The sequence below is a fragment of the Zingiber officinale genome, chromosome 2B (genome assembly GCF_018446385.1).
Source record: "Zingiber officinale cultivar Zhangliang chromosome 2B, Zo_v1.1, whole genome shotgun sequence".
In the NCBI taxonomy this organism is placed as follows: domain Eukaryota; kingdom Viridiplantae; phylum Streptophyta; class Magnoliopsida; order Zingiberales; family Zingiberaceae; genus Zingiber; species Zingiber officinale.
Window position 1 is genome coordinate 66503530 of NC_055989.1, and position 22669 is coordinate 66526198.

A 22669-nucleotide genomic window follows, 5' to 3' on the forward strand; every position below is an offset into this window, starting at 1 on the left:
TAATACCCATGTTAGTATCGGAACCCACCACCCTGCAAACCTTCTTCGCAGGCCTTGAGGTGTTCCACCGGTCTGATATTATTCTCTTATTGCTGAGGCTTGAGTCAACGAGTGCATTGCAGCAGCCACCGACCCGGTTCTCACGTGCCTCTTCCATTTCTTCGTACTTGCATGAGCAACATTCTGACAATCTAGTAGTAGGGTTACATGCACCACCTTAGTAGTACTGGTAGCTTCCTCCAGTATAAAAAAAAGTTGAATGTAGTAGTAATTATGATTATAATTATTATAATATAGAAAATTTTCTTTAACTTAATTAAAATTACTACGTTTAAAATATTACCGTATCAAAAATACTTTAACTAAATTAAAATTATTTAAATTTTATCAAAATTATTTAAATATAATATAATTATTTTAATATTATTTTAACAATGATGATCATTAGTTGTTACACATGGTTATAACTGCTACAACTTTTAGCAATTAATTTATTACACATTTTATATATATACACCAAATTAATTTTAGAGATGAGATAAATTTACATTTTATGGGCACTCATAAAAATCCTCTTATTCATCCATTAAAGATTTTACCATTTTACCATACTCATGGTCATGAGCTATAAGAATTATATATAAATCTATTTTATCAATAAATAAAAAGGTTTATTTGTGCCGAGTAATTAATTCATTCAAAAATTTTAATTCAAACTTTCGTTTCAAATTGTACAAGGCAGTAGGTGGGTAAAACAATAATAATTGACAATTATTGGTGGCAGGATTGCAGTTTAAAAAACAATTGAGGGCGAACTGTAAAATTCGCCGACCGATTTGGATGATCTGCTGCCACCAGCGGAGATTCAAAAGAACTCATCGAGATCTTCCCGAGCGATCGATCGTGAGCGCGGTGATATGGCGACGGATCGAGAGAAGGAGAGGGAGGCGGAGCTCGAGAGTGCAATGTACACCAACTGCCTTCTCCTAGGCCTCGACCCCGCGGTTATCGGCGGCGGCGGCAGCGGCGGAGGCTCCCGGGTCGGACGCTTCCGTCACTCCAACCCTAGGCTGGGGGAGCAGCTTCTATACTTTCTTCTCTCCGCACTTCGCGGCCCCGTTCAGTCCGCCAAGGCAATCGGACTGTTTTTGTCTCCTTACTGGTTCTTCATTGCCGACCAATTTGCTTAATTGCTTCCCTTTTTGCTGATCTTGGACTTCCTTATGTGTCAGGATTTCGATAAGGTTTGGCCGATCTTCGATTCCACTCAGTCCCGTGAATTTCGAAAGGTTGGTATTTCTTTGTTTTTGTTTCCAGATCGTTTAGGGTTGTTCATCGTACTGATTCTGCCCATGATTTTGCTATTGTGCGTTGAAGATAGTACAAGGGATAATAAGCGACTTAGAGTCGCAAGGAGCTCTGCCGCGGAGTAGTTCTAGGGTCTCGTCTCTTGCAACATGTTGCGGACCGAGGTCAGTGTTTCCCTGCTTATGCAAAGTTTTGGCTACAAGAAAGAATGGGGCTTCAATTGGTCCATGGTAACGCACTTCCTTGTATCTGAAGTTCTACTGGAATCTATATATTTGGCGGAACCACTTTTACACTAGATTTAACATGTAAAGGGTATATAGTCAATCCCCATCTATGATGCAATAATATATTTCTTTGAAATCTACAATTAGGATATAAATTCATGCAAGTTGAACTGCTTCATGGGGCTTAGTGTTAGTTAAGGAAATTAATAGGTTTGATTGGGATCAGGCCATAATTCCATAGTGGAATGACCAAAATATATCAATATTTGTTTACCAAGAGCAGTCTCTTGCAAATTACTCAAAAAAAAAGAAGCACAGACTTAATATGGTGCTAGGCTTCAGAAACAAGCTCATTAAACTCAAATGATATTTCTAGCAACAAAAACAACTAAATAAGAGTGGCAGACTAATAACTGAGCAGTATCTCATCCCATGGATATATTACTGACACAATGTAATGCTCAAGCAGCAAGTCTATTTTCTTCCTGTAGGTAATAACTAATAATAAAGTGCATTCCAAAAGCATGGTTCCTGTTATCATTCAATGCTTTGGTTTTCATAGATGAGAATGATATTCTGTACCTTTGTTTTTTGTTTCAGTTGAAAGCTGCATCATTATGCGAGTTACACCTTTGAAGAAATTGAAGTGATTAGTTTTTTACTGCTAACAAGTTAAAGGATTGTCATATTTTCTTTGCTTTGCAATGAGGGGAAATATAACAAACTCAAACATATTATATGCCATAGGGTCTAATGCTTGGAATTTTGATGTTTCATTTGCTAAGTTAGTGCAGATTATATAACCTTTGCAATCTTTTCAAATCTAGTGCAGATTTGTTGAGCTTTTATGGCAACTATCTGTTCATGCTTTACGAGAGGTTCACAAGAGAACATTTACGGCTGATGTGGCTTCTGACCCTTTACCACCGTCACTGACTGATGCTTCATATCTGAATGCTGCTGCACTACTTCCTGTGACCAAGGTTAAGCAACCTGACTTTTCTCTCTGCTGAATTTCTGGTCTAGCAAGTTTACTTTGTTTTCCAGAACTGGAACAGCATACACCCTTACTCTTATTTGGTAGTTATTTACTGCTGCCTATTTCATTGTTACCTGCCCTTCTTTTTTATTTGGGCCATTGCTTAGATGTCTTGTCATTATGAATTCATTGTCACAGCTCAGTAGTGCTTAAAGCTAGAGGAAAACAACTGCAGCAACGAGAATAAGTGTGTCACAGATAGAGAGTCTGCGATAATTGTCCTTTATTTTCTAGAAAAGGCATCTGGAAGTTGGAACTCAAAATAGCAATGTATAATTGTATACTGCTACTGAAACAAATTCTTTAATGGTTGCCATATTTAATTCTTCATTGTTGATTCTTCATTTTGTTTTTCTTGAAACTCTCTTTTAATTGGTTTACATTCTAATCTTTTCAGTAGTCTTGCAAGCTTTCAAATCTTATATACTTTATCCATAAATGCTGTTTCATTCTTTTCCCATAATCAATTTTTCCTTCATATGCGTAATTCTCCATACTTGCCATTTTGAATATTGATTCTTCATTGTTATAATGAGAAAAATAAGATGAACAGACAAGATCAACATCATCATGAAGTTACCATGAGAAATAAAAGTTTAAAATATCATGGAATATATGACAATAAAAAAAGGAAATATAAAATAATTAATAGGATAAGCATTGAAATGAAGTAAAAGTTCTAGTATCTTTTGTGGCTATCATATTCTAGGGAGATTGCACCAATGCACAAATGTTACCTTTTAACTTCTTTATTCTTACTCTCTCATGGATCATCTAACTCAATTATAGTAGTTGTTATGCAATTTTGACTCATGCTAGTATTATGATTTAGTTCTTCTCTAGTGACACTGTGACAGGATAGTGTAATTCCAAGTCTGGCGATATTCTTGATGGTAGATATGATCTGTTTGTGTAGGGTTCCTTTCTTTTATCAATTCATCAAGTAGTTCATTAACAAATTCTTCAAGACCTTCTACCTAGTCCAATTTAGTATTTGCGGATTTATGCTCATTCTCCATATTGGAGCATTTGATTTCCACACACTTAACACCTATATCTCTCAAATAGGGGTGCAAATGAGCCGTGTTGCTTGTGAGTCGTTTATGAGTGGTTCGATCAAAACTCGAATGGAGCTCGAAGTTGACCGAGCTCAAGCTTAATTATTATTAATTATTATTGGCTTGGTGGCTCGTTGAGCCATATTTTTATAATATATAATATATTAATTTATTTATTAAAAAATAATAACAAATAAAAAAACTCGAGCTCGAGCAGGAGCCCATAATTAAATATCGAGCTCGAGCTGAAGCTCAACTCTACATGCTCGAGCGAGCTCGAGCTCGAGTCAAGCCAGTATAAATCGAACCGAGCTCAAGCCTAGGCTGGCTCGAGCTCGGCTCGGCTTAGCTCGTTTACAGTCCTACTCTCAAATGGTGGCGTTATTTTCCTCATCATTTACCAATAAAGGATTATGGACAAGTATGTTGATTAAAATCAAAGTTATTTGATAAACAATAGAACAGTGAATATAAGATTTTTTATGGGCTAAGGTATTTCAAAATTTTGACTTGAGGTATGGTGGATTTTTTGTTTTATCTGAGAAATTAATTAAAGACTAAAGATAGACTAGTCAAAAATTGTTTTCTCTGAGAAATCAATTAAATGTTAAGATAGACTTGTCAACAAAATTAAGAAAAAGTCATTTTCACAAGTGATTGTGATTATCCTGGGTTGATATGAGTGATTCTACTTCTGAAATTGCATGTGATTGGGTCTCAATTAACTGGACATAATTTGTAATCTGTAAACCTTGGCCACATATTCTTCTCTCATATAATTTCTATTTGCAGCAGTTTTTCTACTGGATATGGTGCACCAGATCTCTTTTTCAATTGTTCAACAAAGGGTTGACCATTTAAAGAAATCCTAAGCCACTACTAAGGCTTAGTTCACTTAAATATCATGCCAATCATGTTAAGTGGGGCACATCTGTGATCTTTCCAATTGCTAGGTTCAACTTCTCTTGTTTCCTTTTCAAAATGGTGAATCCATGAGACAATGACACGATGGATAATCAGTTGATGGGGAGGAGGATAAGCATATGTTCCAACAAACGTGTCTGATGGTGCTCACATGCGAGAGGATCTATGTTGCTTGTCATTGGGGGAAGGTGGAGTTGTAAATGGAGTCATCAATGGAAGCGGCTTTGAGCAGGGAAAAAGACTCCACTATAGTCCTATTGACCTTGACCTGCTCAGTGTTTAGGCTAGTTAGCAAATAAGACCTCCTGTTTTGGGGAGGTTAATATAGGTGGCTTAATGGGTAGGGGATTGTGGAGGATATTGGACCCACCTATCTAGGTTTGCTCATGAGGATTTGACCACAGACTATTGGGAGATAATGGGCCATGGTCTTCTGCCGACAATTCGGTGGGTGAAGATTACCAGTCGAATTGACTAGTTCAGTTTGGTCTTGAAAACACTACCCCTGAAACTTGATGATGATTATTTTTGTGATGATGATCAGGAAGGGCTATGGCATCTTAGAAGAAAGATGTTCAACTTCTACATATTTGTGTTGAAAATACTTATCTTCGATTAGTTTATACTGTTAATGTTCTATTTGGATAAGCAGGCTAGGATAGCTCTAGAAAGGAGGAAATTCCTTGAAAATGCCAACAAATCTGTTCATAGGCAAGCTGCATGGTCTGACTTAGCTCATGAGATGACTGCTGAATTTCGTAGTCTATGTGCCGAGGAGGTATACAATACTTTCTATTGGATTCTCGAATTGTTCATTTTTATGAGCTAAGCTATTTTATTGCTCAATTTTTGTTTATTTTTCTTTTACTAGTAATATTACCATTTTTTTCTGTGTTAATTTCTCTAAATAGGCCTACTTGCAACAAGAGTTAGAAAAGCTTCAAGATACGAGAAATAAAGCTAAGTTGGAAGGGGAATTGTGTGATGATAGAATCTCCAGCTCTAGTCAGACCCCTCATTTGGTCTCCAAGGCTACCCGACTTTGGGAATCATTGTTAGCTCGGCAGAGTAATATTTTAGTTATTATTGGCCATTTAGTTTTTTTTTTTTAATTTGCTTTCACTTCCTACATTTAATGTCTTAGTTTGTGTTGGTTTACTCTGTTTAAATTGATTTTGTAGAACTGTCCTTCATAGATTATCTAGAATGGTAGTCATTAATTGCCAAATCTTATGGTTTATAGAAGATCAATTTTTTTGTTATTTTGTATTTGCATTTTTGAAACCATGGAACTTTGTTATTATTGGATGACACTACAAGTTCTAATTGCCACAAATCGAGTAATAATTGATTATGTCATTGAGATTATTTATTATCTGAATTTCATTGCCATAAATCTTTTAAAGCATCAGAAGATATCTTGTATGGCTTGTCCCTTAGTGCATATGAATGTTCTATGAGACAGGAGCAAAGAAGGATTATGAATTTGCTTTGTGACACAACCCAGGATTGCTTTCCTCAGTAGGCAATTGTTGGACAAGTGCAGAGAGGGAAAAAATTAAGGGAATTTTTATTTTTTATCAATACTTCAAACAACAGATCCAAGCTTCTTATATAAACCTTTAAAATAGTTCCAATTGATCAATACTACCACAAAATATAGTAAGTTTAATTAAAAAGATATTTGCAAATATCCTGCCAGAGTGAAGTATTGTAGTAGTTATGATACACAAGAAAGAGTAAAGTAAAAAATAGAGTGATTATTGTTATAGATAGCTTGTTAAAAGATGAAGTTGTAAGAGTAGTTAGAAAGAAGATAGAATTATAGCTCTCAAAATAATAGCGGTAAAAGAAACTATAAACATAATTAACATATATGCACCTCAAGTAGGATTAAATAAAGATACCAAATCAAGGTTTTGAGACAACTTAGATGAAGTATTACAAAATATTCCGCCAAATGAAACGATTTTAATAGGAGGCGATCTAAATGGACATGTCAGAGTGAAAAATGAGTAATATATCTAATATGTTTTTTAAGAAAAGAGAAAAATACTTGATCATGTTCAAAAGTCAAAATAATAAATCGCAAATTAGAAGAGAGAAAGATTTGTAAAGATTGCAAGGTCATCATGGATAAAGATTAACTACCCAACATAGGTTAATAGTGTTGGATATATGCTTCAATTATAGTATCAATAGAAGGAAAATATATACGACTTCTAAAATTAAGTAGTGGAAGTTAAAGGATGAAAAACAAAACATATTTAAGGAGAATGTGGGAGTACAAATATTAGGTAAAATATAAGTTGACTTTAATACAACATGAAATAAGATGATATTAAAGTTAAATATTAGCCAAGAGTGTACTTGATGAGTCAAAGGGGTATGCGCTACCAAGTAAGGAATCTTGGTTGTGGAATGAAAAAGTTAGCTAGCGCATGGTGGTGTTGCTATTATGAGGTTTGGGGTCAAATCTTGGCTAGTAGTCGAATGTCTGTCCTCCCCCATGTGTTATTTAACATTCTAAGGCTAGTAGTCACCTATGATTTACCTCTTTCGTGTTGACTTAGAGACGGGCTGGCAGAGGTACTGGGGCAAGCGAATCGTCTTTTGCCACTATTAGTTGTGGAATGAAAAAGTTTGGAGAAAGTGAAGGGAAAAGAACAACCTATGAGGAGTTATATATTTGTAAGAACAAATAAAACTTAAAAAAATATACAATAGCCAAGAAAGAGGCTAAGAAATAGGGATGGCAATGGGTAGGAGTTTTGTAGGATTTTATATCCTCCGTACCCATCCCCATTTATTATATCTATACTCATCCCCATATCCATTGGGTATTTAACTTTCATATCCATCCTCATATCCGTCGGAGTTTCGGGTACCCATCATCCTATTACTTCATACCATTCTCATTTTAAAAAAAATATTTCAATGTACTTGTCAGCTCTTCCTCATCTAGCGCTCCTTCAATCGGGTGAACATTTCCGATACGTGTTGATGACCGGATAAAGAGACAAACTAAGTCTTTTTTTTCTAAGACGGAAAGCGGGCTAAAGTTTTTTCTTTCCCAATAAAAAATGAAGCTTATATATATATATATCGGGTATCGAGTAGGGTATGGGTAGGATTTTACCACATCCGCCTCCATACCCATACCCGAATACCCATTTACTATAATCGGGTATAAAAATTCCCTCCATATCCTCCTCCATTTAGGTCGGATGTCGGATTACCCATCGGATTCTGGTGAAATTGTCATCCCTACTAAGAAAGAAGTGAATGAAGCAAAGAATGAAACTTTTGAATAGTTATATCGAAAATTAGATACAAAAGAAAGATAAAGAGACATTTATAGTATAACTAAAGTGACAGAGGTACACAAGAGATCTTATCCAAATAAAATATATTAAAGATGAATGCAATAGGGTACGAGTAAATGATGGAAAATAAAAAGAGCGGTGGAAGAGAAATTTTTATCAACTTTTTAATGAAGATTTAGGTGGCCAACTTAACTTAGATAATTTAAGTAGGTCATAGAAATTTAAATTTTTATCGTATAATTTAAACTTCAGAAATAGAACAAACTTTAAATGAGATGCAAAATGGAAAAGTCATTGGATCGGATGATATTCTGAGAGCGGTATGGAAGAGCCTAAGGAAACAAGATATTGAATAACTTATAAAATTATTTAACATGATATTGAAAAAAAATATTGATTTAGTAAGTACTCTAGTTCCCTTATATAAGAACAAGGGAGATGTATAAAATTGTGTAAATTATAAGGGTATTAAACTAATGAGTCATATTATGAAACTTTTGGAAAAAAATAATAGAAAAAAAAAAGATTAAGGAAAGAGACCACGATAACTGAAAATTAATTTGGGTTTATGCTTGGAAGGTCGACAATAGAAGTTCTATATCTTCTCAAGCAACTAATTGAACAATATTAGGAGCAAAAGCAAAATCTACACATAGTATTCATTGACTTAGAACACATTTATGATAGAGTTCTAAAAGAAATTATATGGAGAATTCTAGAAAAGAGAGGTATTAGCATAGTATATATCGAATTAATTGAGGATGTATGAGGATGAAATATTTTCAATAAATATAGGGTTACATACAAGCTCTAAGTCCCTATCTTTTTACACTAATCGTGGACGAACTCACTTAACACATTTAAGACAAAGTACTGTGGTGCATGTTGTTTGCAGATGATAGTATTTTAGTAGATGAGACATGTGAAAGAGTAAATGCTAAACTAGAATCTTAGAGGGAAACAAGTTGAAGGTTTTAGATTTAGTAGAGTAAAGACAGAATATATAGAATTTAAATTTAGTAATATTAGACGTAATAAGATAATTTTTACAATAGGAGATGATGAGTTATTTGGAACTGAAAGTTTTAAGTATTTAGATTATTTTTGCAAAATGATGAAGGAATTGAGAGAGATGTTTTATATAGAATACAAGCACGATGATTGAAATAGAGGAGAGTGTCAAGTGTTTTATTTGATTATAAAGTACCTCTAAAATTTATATGGAAATTTTACAAAATGACGGCTAGACCTGTTTTGTTATATGACGTTGAGTACATGAACAAAAAATGAGAGTTGTAAAAATGAGGATGTTAAAGTGGATGTGTGGGATGGACAGAATAAGAAATGAGAGCATTAGAAAGAAAGTAGAGGCACGTTTAAGATAGTACGGACATATACTTAGACGCCAATAAATGCTCCAGTTAGGCGATGTAAAACTATGATAAATACGCACATCAAACGAGAAAGAGGCAGACAAAAAAAGTTTTGGTTAGTAACGATAAAATAAGATAAAATTTATTTAAGTATAGATGATGATATAATATAGGATAGAGCTCAATGGTAATAGTGTAGAAGGATCTATATAGCCGACCCCACCTAGTGGGATAAGATTTGATTAGGGGTGGCAATTCGGTTCGGGTTCGGGTTGACAGGTTCGGGTTGGCTGGTTGGCGGGTTGGCAAATGACAACCTGAACCCGACCCGAACCCGACCCGAACCCGACCCGTTTGACCCGTTTAACCCGTTTGACCCGTTTAACCCGTTTAACCCGTTCGACCCATTTGACCCGTTTAACCTGTTTGACCCATTTGACCCGAATCTGACCTGAATTCATTAAATAAATTTTGTATATTAAATTAAAAATTAAAAATAACATTTATCTACACAAATTGAAAATTCATATCATAAATGATAAGCCATAGCAACATTGCAATCAATAGCATAGCATATCTCTATGTTTAGGGTTTTTAACTTTTTTAAATTTGTAATTTTAGTTTAAATTTATAATTATTTATAAACGGGTTCGCGGGTTATAATTGGGTCATTTCAGGTTGACCCGAACCCGACCTGTTTATTAAATGGGTCAAATGGGTCGACCCGATTTCGACCCGAACCCGAAATTACCCAACCCTAACCTGATTTTTTCGTGTTCGGTTCGGGTCGTGTTTTCGTGTCGGGTCAAAAATTGCCACCCCTAGATTTGATTATTGTTGTATTTGCAAATATTCTGGATTTGTAAACCAGTTTTATGTGACATGGTTATTTTGTTTTGCATTATTATTCGCAACTAGGTAGAATTCAATCTTGTCATGTGAGTTTAGAGAAATCATAATGATATCTTGGGGCAATGAGCATACCATGTTTACCATGGTAAAGCAAGTTATTGCATTTGCTTGATGAATCTCAGAGAAATGTTTAAGTGCCAAATTATGGAGTTCCTCTTCTATAATCTATCATCTATATCTATGAGTTATGCTAATAGACTAAGCAAAATTGAGCTACCATGTGGAGAAATTACCATTTGTCAAGTATAACTATATTTTAGATTGGTGCAGATGCTGTTATAGAGGAGAGTGCTCTTTATATTATGTAGTACTTATTATCTATCCTATTCTACTGATCTTGTCAGTATATTAAATTCGTTTGATTTGGGCGTATCTGTTTCTTTTTTTGCAAGAGATCCAAATTGTAAGTTGTAACACATATAGTGTAATAATATGCTTGCAGATTTGATGAATGTTTGGTTAGATTTAGTTGCTATATTGAACATAATCTATTGTTCTAACTAATAGGTATGCATCATTATTGATCCAATTTAACCACTTAAACACCCGATCTTGATTTTGTGGTGTCTTCTCTACATTCTACTTCATTTTCTTGTCATGTCTTTCTCAGTCTAAGTTCAGTACTCTGAGGATCTTCAATAATAATATTCTATCATTGTTGCACAAATAGTTGGTTTTTCTCTACAGGATGTAAAAATATTCCGAATTTGCAGGCCAACATGAAGTCCTAGCTTCTGGTCCAATTGAGGATCTCATAGCTCATCGAGAGCATAGGTGAAACATATAGAAAAACTTGGAATGTGTTTTGTTTCTCTTTTGTTTTGTTGAACTACATCTTGAAATTTGAAAATTTCTAATATTCCAGGTACCGCATCTCTGGATCATCTTTGCTTGCAGCCATGGATCTAAGTTCAAATCTCCCACATTCTGATGTACTATCAGTTCATGATCTTGAGGCATCTTCTGCATTAGTTACTCAAGGGAAAAAGGACTCGTATCAAATACAAGAGCAGAGTGATGCTCTTCCTAAGATGGATGATAGAAGCGGAAGAGTTCATCCTACAGTTGATGTAGCTGAAGTTCTAAGGCGTTGGACTCATGCTCTACAACGTATACACAAGCAGTCACTTAATTTGGTAAGTGTATCCATTTTGTTCCACTACATAGGGGCAAGGTTGTGAGAATGAATTTTATCCAGTAGTTGTCATTGCCTTGATTTAGCTTGCAAGGTATCCTTCATATTTCTTATCTAAATGTAGGTTCTTAGTATCTCTGACATCTGTAACATCTTAACTAATTTTTTTATTTGGCAATTAATTTTGACATATTCTAATAGTCAGATACTCTTCGTGAGAATTAGCACTTAGAAAAGAAAATTATTACAACCATGTTCAAGTACAAACACAATATTTGCCAACTACGTGTATTGTTTAGCTTGTTTAGAAGATTAGTGTGAGAGGCAGATGAAGAGGAAGTGGATTTCCTTTTTCTCTTGTTGCCTTCTCAACTGGGTTCACATTCCATCCTGCCCAAGTATATATTTTTCATTCTTTCCTTCATTGGATCTGTTTTCTTCTTTTTTTACCCTTCTTGAATCCAAGTGGAAACTTTCCATACACTTAGATATATGTTAGGTTAGGCTTTGTGACATTTTTCATGAAATATATGTTAAATACTTCCACACATGCTGGAATTAATTAATAGTTCTTGACCCCAGTCCTAACCTGTGAGCTCAACAGGTCACATTAAATAGCTGCGAGGTACTTTGGCTATACTCTTTGGGATTGAGGTTTATATCCATGTTTTGCAGTATCTATAAGTGCTCTTCACCTTTAACTGGAGCATTCAAGAATTTAAGTAACAATATAAGCTGTTAACAAATAAATGAAGAGAAAGAAGCTTCTATTTGGTGCCATGGGTGAAAAGTATAATTTATGGCTTATTTATCAAAGAAAGCAAATTAATGAAGCTTCTTTGTGCCCATTTCATCTGAAAGGAATTGCAAGTCTTAAATGCTATCTAGTGTTATTCAAAGTTTTGAGGATTCTGATCCTAACTATGAATGTTGAGGAGTTCATAAGATCAGATCATAGGATCAAAATGCAAGATCAAAAATTATAATTTAACAAAAACATATCTTGAAAATTATATTTGGTATTCATAATTTCTCGTGTGTTAATTTTCAATATATCTAGTAAGATTGTCAACATTTTGAATGCTCATCATTACAGTATCATAAAGTATAAAAAGACAGTTCGATACACGAAGCTCCCGTTAATATGGGGTATGAGGAAGGTTCTATTGTACCCAGCCTTACTCATAAAGTATAATTAAAATAATCATATAGTAAATATATGAACATATATAAATATTGATATGTTGTGTCTTTATGTAGACAGATAATTTCTATAATAAGATCGGACTGTTCTTTTATACTTTAATTAAAATAATCATTTAGTAAATATATGAACATATATAAATATTGATATGCTGTATCTTTATGTAGACAGATAATTTCTATAAGATGTATGATATCACCAAAAAGATTTTCTGCTTGGAAGCTAAAATGTGTTCTTATATAACAAAAAGAAGAAAAATTCTTAGATTGTTTGGTCTTCAAAAATGGTCTATTTTAAGTCAATTAACATTACCAAGCTATGTTTGTCCCAATTATTTGAGTTTAGCTATATGAATTTTATCCCTTCATTGAACGCTTTGTGCGGTACATTACTAATAACATTTAATTTTTTTTTAATCACTTATAATAATGTTTACTTGAGATTTGTTTGGTCTCCCTCTACCCCTCTTGTTTTCAACTCTAATTGTTGTTGCATATTTATTCAATCAAACTAAGGTCCTTAGAATTGAGGGATTTGTTCTTGGAATAGTGGGGATCATGGGTTGTAAGATCCTAACCTAATTTAGATCCTATTTGGGTTCTGGATTGCCTAGCTGATTTGTGTAGTAGGATCATGAGATCATCCAGATCACAATCTGAACCATAATGTTGCTCCTTTTTTTTTTCATATCTGAAACATTGACTTTCATGGAGAATGCTCTAAACTTTTTAGTTAAACCTTCCCAAGTTTAATTTTATTCAAATTGGAAACTCTATTTTACAGGTGAAAGCTAATGATGGGGAGGGTCCTGATATACTTCATAATGCTTCTGATGGCTGTAGCGGTGGACATGCAGAGTCATTAGCTGCTACTCTTGCAGAACATCGGCAGCATTTGGTTAGCATACAGGTATAATGATATATTTGGATAGCAATTCATAGCCCCATATATATTGATTGATGTAACTGGGCTTATTTTACATCACCTTATCTATCTCTTCATCCCATTTTTACTGGGTTTCTGATTATAGTTCATGCATGGCTTGATTTATTCCTTGAAAAATACAAGAGATTCAATATTTTATTCCCAGGAAGGCTCAGAACCTGAGATTTCAAAGAGTCTATAGGAGATATTCGCCTCTATTCATGTCAAGTTCTTAACTGAGGAAAACATTTATGATAATGCAGTTGGAGTTGATGAATGTTAGGAATGTGGCTGCAGTGTGTGCAGTAACAAAATCATGCAATCAAGTTATGATTCTACTAGCTTTGTTGCCCTATTTCTTTTAAGATTATGCTAAACAAGCAGAATTTTGTAGCATTGGCTAGTCCAGCCAACTAGTTGTGATTCTAGCATAAATTCAATGTTTTTTTCTCCCTTGTTAACTATACACAATTGGGTTTAGTTAGATGGTAAATATGATAATTGTCGCATATTTGAAAGAATGGTTATAACGCCATGGCAAAAGGGCAATTTTAGCAAGAAATGAAGAGAAAGAAGCTTATGACTATGAAAGAAAGGTTTTTGTGTATTGTTTTTGGTACAGGTGGTGAAGAATTTGACGTTGGATAATCTCCATTATCATAAAATGTTCTCTTCTTTTCACAAAAACGACCAAATGTACGGATTTTATTAGCATCAGAGCTCTGGTCGTCAAATTATGCTTAAGCAATAAGAGTAGTGTAAGGTTTATTGATCTAGTTCTAGTGATGGACTGCATATTATAATACTCATTTACACATGTCCTTTTCCTTTTTCTTTCCTGCTTGAAACAAGATTTTACCTTTTGTTTTGGAATCTGATCCTTTTCATGATTGCATGTCATCCTTCAGGGACTCATTGATCAGCTAAATGAAGCAATTCCGACGATGCAGCAGTCAATTTCTGAGCTCACGGAAGAAGTAAATAATATTTCTACATCAGTAGATGGATTTAGTGCACATTCAACCACTATCCAAAGCGAAAGTATCGGCAGACCCCTAGTAAGAACTGATTATTTGATTGTTTTTATCATCTAGTTCCTCTCTCATCAATTTAAATTTAATGGGCAGGAAAGCATCGCTGATGACGTTGCTGACATCACTTCAAAACTCTCCTCTACCCACCTTGAAAAATGTTCAAATAGTCCTACTCTGAAACTTCCTCATTTGTTCAACGTAACTCCAAATTCATCAGCTAAGGGTACCCACGCGACCAAACGCCGTACTGCAACACTTCCAGTGCACCAACAAAGTGTGCCAGTTCAGAAGGCAGCTACAACTAAACATCCAAGTGATACGGACGGGGAATCAAAAGGTTAGCAGCTTCACCTGTTTCTCTTATGGTTGACTTTAGCCGTATTCTTGTTTAATGTAGAGATTCTAATTTTGTAGAGAGTGCTGATAAATATGCCCAGAACATTAGACGTTCTGTACGTGAAGCTGCTCTATCAAGCTTGTCGAGCAAATCAGTGTTCCAAGATGGAAGTAATGATGATGGCTCGGAACACTTCTTTATTTCTCTACCAACGGATGATTGTTCAACTAATCAGATAAAACAACAATTCATTTCTTCTACACCAGAATCTCAAACTTTGCAGGGCAAGTTAAATTGGCACAAAGAGTGCACGAACAACTGTAGCCTATCAGATACATCCCAAGATGGCACCTTGGATCAAGTTTTCTCACCTCCATTGCTACTGGAATCGCCCTTCTACCAGGATGCCTATGAGGATTTGCTCGGTATGACCACTATCTGTGCATAAAATTTAACTACTATTTCACTTTACATTCAAATATTCTCTATCAAGATTTTAGCATAAATTCAAATATGATACATTTTCTTTTTTTGGTTGTGTCGTTCACTACTAACACTGGTTTTACGTTTTGGCAGCACCATTGTCTGAAACCGATGCTGCTCTCATGGAGCATTAGATTAGGGTCAAGACCTTAAGAAATCATCTTAACGGATGAAGCCAAAGCTACAAATTCAACAATTTGTTTGAGGGCCAACATGAACGGATTCGATTCATTAGTCAGGTGAGATTCACATTGATTATTTTCCGTGTTGGCTGTTTTTATCAGCACCCATGATTGTATATTTTGTGCTGTCTTTGTACCAGTAGCTGTAATTATTTCATTGATTTCTTGACCAAATTCTATTTAACATCTAGATTGCTTGTTTACCTTGAGTTTCCAAGCTTGTTCTCATCTTCCAACATTCTGATACAAAAAGGAGCAAAACAAGGCTACAAGAGAGTGTGAATCAGCATGCCTCACTGGACACTGATGTTCACCTTTTTGTTGGAAGGTGAAGCTTTAGGAATGGTCACATAGAGCACCCCGTCCTTCACCTCCGCCTTGATCTTCCCTAGCTCGATGTTCTCCGGCAATGCAATCCTGCTGTTGTACCGACCGTAGCTCTTTGCCAACCAGTCCTCGTCTTCGCCTTCTCTTGCTTCCTTGGGCAGCTTCTCTGCCTTGATGACGAGCATGTTTTCTTCAACCCAGACCTTCACATCGTTTTTGGTCATCCCGGGCATGTCGAACCTCATTTTGTAAACATTTTGCTCTTCCTTGATCTCCCATGGGATCCTTCCCCTCCTGTAATTGCCCCCGAATTCATCGATGCTCGAAGCAGGGAACGATGTCCCGCTGTAAGCAAAAGGATCCTCCAAAATCCTCTCCATGGTGTCCATCATCTGTTGCACTGTCCTTGCAGAAGGATATCTGTCCCAAAGTCCTGCAATTCACATAGTTCAGTAACAATTTAACGTGCTCTAGACTAATACAATACAAAAACACAAACAGATATCTAACTGATTACAAGAAAGAAGTAAAGATGAAGAAACCCTTGAATCATTAATTGCTTCAGGCATCTGTCTAATCTAAATTCTACATTTTTCAAAGTGAATTCTTGATGAAGTTACGAGCTCAGATCTAATGATCTACTTGTTCCCGACAATTGGATGGCAAAAGGCAGAAATACAAGTTAAAGGCGATTCAAGAACAAGATGAACGCCGCAGCACGATATCTAAAGACGCGAGCTCCAGTGTGAGAAGATCTTACCGATGGGCGAGGACGAAGCAACGGCCCTCTTCGCGGCACTGAGCTGCTGCGGCTCCTGCTGCTGCTTCGTCTTGCTGGCTCGTTGGAGGTGGTCGAGACTGTCTCTGCCCTCGCCGGCCATAGACTTGACGGAAAGATCGGCCGGACTTCTACTAGGAATCGATACGGCCCACCCACGGCGGTGCAGGCGATGGCCGGCGTTGGGCCTTCCGCGGTAGGAGAAGAGGGGAAGCGAAAGGGAGCTTGTGCTCGAGAATGCCGACATCTTCTTCTTCGATTGCTTTGCTACCTTATCAATGGCGGAAATGGGAGCCGCGTGCTGGCTTTATTTATAGGAGAACGGTGGAAGGGAAAACGGTCGCCTTCTAGGCGTCCCTGGAATGAACCAGAAGCGGCGTACGATTCCAGAAGGTTTCCGTTTAAATGGGCATTAATAATCAAACGCCTTTTGGGCCGTATTTTGATGGGCCTATAATTACCGGTCCGATCCAAATAAGAGAATTTTCGAAATAATTCGATACTTTGTTACTTTTTTTTTTAAATGCCCTTCACAATTTTTAAATTACCATAATGCCCCTCCCTCGTACATTTCGGCTTTCGCTGGGGGCGCCCCACCTCCTCGTCGCTCGAACAGTCGAACTGAACCCTAACCGTTAGAGCACAGCGCGGCGCCGCTTTGCCCATGGCCACGCCGGAGACGCGCAAGAAGCCGACGCCCGGCCGAGGCGGAGTCTCCATCCCGCTGGGTATCTCCGAGGAGGAAGCGCGTGTCCGCGCCATCGCTGAGATCGTCTCCGCCATGGCCGAGCGCTCCCGCCGAGGGGAGAACGTCAATCTCAACGAGCTCAAGTCCGCTACTTGCCGGAAGTACGGCCTCTCCCGCGCGCCGAAGCTCGTGGAGATGATCGCCGCAGTCCCCGAGGCGGACCGCGACGCCCTCCTACCGAAGCTTCGTGCCAAGCCCGTCCGCACCGCGTCCGGCATCGCGGTGGTCGCCGTCATGTCGAAGCCGCACCGATGCCCTCATATTGCTACCACCGGTAATATATGTGTTTACTGCCCTGGTGGCCCTGATTCTGATTTTGAGTACAGCACGCAATCATATACCGGTTATGAGCCAACAAGCATGAGAGCCATCCGAGCCAGGTCTTTATCGCATTCTTCCCCCTTTTCTCTATTCTTTAAGTTTTTCACACAGCAATTTGACTGTCCAACTTATGGTTCCAGGCTTATATTTCTTAATATTCGATAAAACATTGCAGCAATTTTTCATGTTTGGAGATAGTTAGATGTGTGTACTTAGCTTTGAGTCTTTGACTGTGGTGAAATGAAAATATTTTCATTCTCTGGACAATATGGTTTTGTGTAACCAAAGGCATCATTTGCGAATACCAAAGTGTAATCATGTTCAAGGGAGTTCCACTGTACACTTCTATCATATCAGACATGATGGTTTATACTAGATATACCTGAAGTCAAAGATGAGTCCCTTAAAGATGGCTTATTATTGGAACAGTAGGATTGAATCAACAAGTGTCTTATAACTTTGTAGGTATATGGTTCTGACAAAACATTCTACTAAAATCATAGTAATCACAGAGGAAGGAAACCTCACTTCAGGCTGCTCCGAGTATGAGTCATGTCATATGAGGGGTTTCTGTGGGCCAATTTTACTGTATTATAGATAATTTTTCAGCATCTGATCTTATTCTATCTACTAGAATTGTAAGAAGTCGTTTTTCGTTATATTACTGCAATTTTCAAACACTTATTCATTTAAATCTCCTATTGCTTATCTTGATGTTCATTCAATGTAGTTCCTTTCTCTTGTTTACTTTTAATTTTGAAAGTAGTATTATTACACATATTTACTCTATTGTTACCTATTACATGCTTCCAGATACAATCCATATGTACAAGCTAGAAGCAGAATAGACCAACTGAAAAGGCTAGGTCACAGTGTGGATAAGGTTTGTGATCTATTCAAACTATGAGGCAATTCTGATCTTTAGTTTGCATATCCCAATAGTGTTTATCAAAATTTATACCTTCATCCATATCAATTTTACTTGTTAGCCTCTGATTGCAATTCCTATATTCCATCCAGGTGGAGTTCATTTTAATGGGAGGGACTTTCATGTCACTGCCTAGTGACTATCGTGATTACTTCATAAGAAATCTTCATGATGCTTTATCAGGACATACATCTTCAAATGTTGAAGAGGCTGTACAGTACTCAGAGCACGGCACAACAAAATGTATTGGAATGACAATCGAAACGTGTGTTTCATATTTCTCTCACTTTGTTCTTTCTTTGTCTTTTTATTCTTTGTCTGACAATTCTGAAATAAGCTTAAGGTTGTGCCTGCTGATGTGAAGCAGTTAAGTTTATCTGTGAAAGTGTTTGAAAATTCCATTTGAGACAACAGTGAAAATGTGCTAATTATCTGTTTTTATTATTAGGAGACCTGATTATTGTTTAGGACCCCATCTACGCCAAATGTTGTTATATGGTTGTACACGTCTTGAGATAGGAGTACAAAGCACATATGAAGATGTAGCTCGTGACACAAATAGAGGTCACACAGTTGCTGCTGTAGCTGACTGCTTTTGCTTGGCTAAGGATGCCGGTTTTAAGGTAAAACACTTAATCACAAGTCAATTGGTTTGCTTTGAGCAGGTTTACAGATACGATTGACAGATAGATGACTAAATATGTGGGTTTTGGAGCATTGCATAGTTACATGTGTCATGATTATTTGAATCTGTTTTGATCTGGATGGCACAACAGCATATGTAGCAAAGCAATAGTCTTATTAAATTAAAGCGTGATAAATTGAAACTATATCTTTAATATCTACTTTTTCTCTCTTTTCATCTAAGTGCTAAATTGTAACAACCTGAATTTTGTCTTCTGCTATGATTTGTTAACATATAAGTACTAATCTATATTTGTTTCATTTCCTTTTAATAAAATAATTGATTTAAACATTAAATTTTTAAATATTAAATATTATGTTAAAATATGAAACATCCTATTTTTTATCTGATTCTTCTATTAATCTTTAGAAATATTTAAATACTTCTGGGAAAGTACTTTTGAAAAACATCCTTCCACTCGCATTAAAAGAGTGGCTTTGTAAATGGAGTCATTACTTTCAACATAAATTTATCAAACACCTTATTTAACTCCAAAGTGGTTTTGGACAAGTATTCCTGATCCATTCTTAATGCCTTCGTCAAATATGTTCAAGTGCATTAGACAAGTGGTTTTGTGAGTATATAAATTTATTAGACACCTTATTTAGCTTCCAAAGTGGTTTTGGAAGAGCATTCCTAATCCATTCTTCATGCCTTTGCATCAAATATATTCTGATCTACATGTTCTTTTCATGTCATTCATTTGTCTGCTCGTTGGTAGGTTGTTGCTCACATGATGCCTGATCTTCCAAATGTGGGAGTTGAGAGAGATTTAGAAAGTTTTAGAGAATTTTTTGAGAGCCCAGCATTCAGGGCAGATGGTCTTAAAATCTATCCAACGCTCGTAATTAGAGGAACTGGACTTTATGAGCTGTGGAAAACCGGCAGGTACTACACTTTTCCAAAACTCGTGTGCAAATTAAGACCTGTTCTCAGAATCTATAAAAATATGGGCCATGCTTTTAGAATTAGCTCTTTTTTGCTGTCTAAACTTAGCTAGAACTTGTGAGTTTCTGGTGACTTTTTCCCCTCATTCATTGCTTGATTTCTTGTCATCTAAGATAATATTGTATGTCTGTTTGGTTGTCAGCCAGACTATTTTTAATATTTTCCTGTTTTCTCATCCTTGTGGTGTTCAAAGGCGCACTTATGATAAAAGTTGCATGACACTATTCTCATGCCAGATAAAAATGACGATGATGATTGGGAAATGAAAATAATTTGTACTTATTTTCTTTAGGTATAGGAATTATCCACCAGAGCTCCTGGTGGACGTTATTGCAAGGATTCTATCGATGGTACCACCATGGACACGTGTTTACCGAGTTCAAAGAGATATTCCCATGCCACTTGTCACCTCCGGAGTTGAAAAAGGAAATCTCCGTGAACTTGCATTGGCACGAATGGAAGATTTAGGATTGAAATGCCGAGATGTTAGAACACGTGAGGCTGGAATACAGGTCTGTGTCTGTGTTAATCTATTTTTCATAAAAGCAGGAGTCAAATTTATAGAATGGCCTCTTTATTCTTGAAATCGTCATAGGACATTCACCACAAAGTTAAGCCCGAGGAAGTTGAGCTTGTGCGACGTGATTATGCAGCAAATGAGGGTTGGGAAACCTTTCTTTCATATGAAGATACACGGCAGGTAGATGATGTAAAATTACATGCTGGAAATCATTGTTTTTTTGTGTTATGGATGAAATTATTCTCAATTTTTTTCCCTTTTCTGGAATTTTCAAACCATTTATTTATGTCTTTTTAGTTTATAATGGTTGAAGGTGTTTGCTAATGCTCTTTTTATATGTTAATTTAATGTAATTTTATTTGTCCAATTATTATTTTATTTTATTTTATCATTTTTATGTGATGATGAGGCCTTCCTTGTTGTCACATCATCATTTTTTTTATTAATAGGTCGATGATATGTTTTCTTAATTATTATAATATTACCACTGTTTCTGTATAACATATTAATGATGTCAAATTATTAATTACAAAATTTTGTTAATAATATCAGCACAGTTATATATTAGCAATTGCATATTATTCAATGATAATCTTATATCATACATATTATAGTTTGATACCATCATTTTTTATAATAGTCGATTTTGATTAACTAATAACATGATGTTACCATCATTATTACCCTTGAATAAAATTATTTTATAATTCTCTTAAGCATTTACTCTACATAATTTATATTGTTTTCACTTTTTTTGGTTCTAGGAACAATGAAAATTGGTTAGTATATTGTCCTCCATTTTTGTATAGTTTTCCCATTTGTTTTCCGAGACAAGTCATTGGATATAGATTGAGATTTAATTGAATTCAACTTGGTTCTAAGATTGATCTTGTATTGTAAATATACATATGTATGGATGGTTCTCTTCAGTTAGTATTCAGTTAAGATATTCGGTCAAATATGGATTAAGTTTAGGCCATGCAATACCAAGTTACATTTCAGTGTCTTGTAGATATGGAAACGAGCATCCTATTTTTTGTGCTTTCTGCATTTTCTGGATGCTTGTTTTGCTCGGAAAATTCATAAGGATAATATACTATTGTTAACTGATTTTTGATATCACCTAGTGAGCTTTTTGAACATTTTCTTGGTCATGAATCAGGACATTCTTGTTGGCTTGTTGCGTTTGCGTAAAATTGGACGTAATGCAACATGCCCTGAACTTACCGGGAGGTGCTCCATGGTCCGTGAACTTCATGTCTATGGAACTGCAGTTCCTGTACATGGGCGCGATGCTAACAAGCTGCAGCACCAGGTCTGTTTCTTTTTATTGCTCTCATTTACGTCTGGTTTAGGTTGTTCATCCTCAAAGAGCCTAACTGCTTATAGTAGGTCACAATGCGACCCAGCTATTCATAGGTCTAAATGCCCATGACAGCCAACTAAATTGCACTTCATAGATTCTTTTTCTCCTTTGTTTCTGTGACACAGGGCTATGGGACACTCCTGATGGAAGAAGCTGAGAGGATCGCCCGAAGGGAGCATCGGTCAGCAAAGGTAGCTGTAATTTCTGGTGTCGGAACACGTCATTATTACCGGAAATTGGGGTACGAACTAGAAGGTCCTTACATGGTAAAGTATCTAACATAATGTGGAGGGCCTTGCTTGTTAAAATCCCTTTTTGCGACGTCCACTAGCATCATGTACATCTATGCTTCTGAGTGAACCAAGCTTTGTCATAAGATTAATATTTTACAACGTCGCTTATCCCGGAGTCCTGAGAGCGACGCTAGAAGAGGAAGATGAGCTTTCAATCCTTGGTGGAATTACAATGATGGATGGGAAAAGTTTTGAACAAATAAAAAATATGTTAATTAATACAATGAGGCTAAGGTGAACTTTTATTGTGTTTCTTTTAATACAAAACCTTCAAGTTTGATTTGATTCA

The 22669-nt window shown here is 36.1% G+C and overlaps 3 protein-coding genes across 3 annotated transcripts; 2 read left to right on the top strand and 1 right to left on the bottom strand.

Annotated features, from left to right (window-relative positions):
• The first annotated feature begins 832 nt into the window (after positions 1-832).
• LOC122045756 (AUGMIN subunit 6-like) lies at positions 833-18523 on the top strand. Its single transcript, XM_042606116.1, has 14 exons — positions 833-1133; positions 1233-1289; positions 1378-1472; positions 2368-2518; positions 5209-5334; positions 5468-5624; positions 10881-10941; positions 11033-11303; positions 13290-13415; positions 14339-14488; positions 14558-14801; positions 14879-15226; positions 15378-15523; positions 18454-18523. The coding sequence occupies exons 1-13, from the start codon at positions 918-920 to the stop codon at positions 15416-15418; spliced, it is 2043 nt and encodes a 680-aa protein (XP_042462050.1). The 5' UTR covers positions 833-917; the 3' UTR covers positions 15419-15523; positions 18454-18523.
• LOC122045758 (small heat shock protein, chloroplastic-like) lies at positions 15607-16885 on the bottom strand. The gene is made up of 2 exons (XM_042606119.1): positions 16554-16885; positions 15607-16226 (listed from the first exon to the last, which is right to left on the bottom strand). The coding sequence occupies exons 1-2, from the start codon at positions 16816-16818 to the stop codon at positions 15760-15762; spliced, it is 732 nt and encodes a 243-aa protein (XP_042462053.1). The 5' UTR covers positions 16819-16885; the 3' UTR covers positions 15607-15759.
• LOC122045757 (elongator complex protein 3) lies at positions 17146-22669 on the top strand. Its single transcript, XM_042606118.1, has 9 exons — positions 17146-17699; positions 18454-18523; positions 18661-18833; positions 19017-19191; positions 19975-20141; positions 20494-20713; positions 20797-20901; positions 21884-22036; positions 22213-22669. Exons 1-9 carry the CDS (start codon positions 17236-17238, stop codon positions 22369-22371), a joined length of 1686 nt encoding a protein of 561 aa, XP_042462052.1. The 5' UTR covers positions 17146-17235; the 3' UTR covers positions 22372-22669.

Excerpts from the sequence above, each read along its gene's own strand:
- LOC122045756 (XM_042606116.1), top strand. The coding sequence starts at position 918 with ATGGCGACGGATCGAGAGAAGGAGAGGGAGGCGGAGCTCGAGAGTGCA. Across the intron at positions 11,304-13,289 it reads ACAAGCAGTCACTTAATTTG|GTGAAAGCTAATGATGGGGA; the intron begins GTAAGTGTATCC and ends TCTATTTTACAG. Across the intron at positions 15,227-15,377 it reads TGCCTATGAGGATTTGCTCG|CACCATTGTCTGAAACCGAT; the intron begins GTATGACCACTA and ends ACGTTTTGGCAG.
- LOC122045758 (XM_042606119.1), bottom strand. The coding sequence starts at position 16,818 with ATGTCGGCATTCTCGAGCACAAGCTCCCTTTCGCTTCCCCTCTTCTCC. Across the intron at positions 16,227-16,553 it reads TGCTTCGTCCTCGCCCATCG|GACTTTGGGACAGATATCCT; the intron begins GTAAGATCTTCT and ends TGTGAATTGCAG.
- LOC122045757 (XM_042606118.1), top strand. The coding sequence starts at position 17,236 with ATGGCCACGCCGGAGACGCGCAAGAAGCCGACGCCCGGCCGAGGCGGA. Across the intron at positions 18,834-19,016 it reads ATTGGAATGACAATCGAAAC|GAGACCTGATTATTGTTTAG; the intron begins GTGTGTTTCATA and ends TTTTATTATTAG. Across the intron at positions 22,037-22,212 it reads CTAACAAGCTGCAGCACCAG|GGCTATGGGACACTCCTGAT; the intron begins GTCTGTTTCTTT and ends TCTGTGACACAG.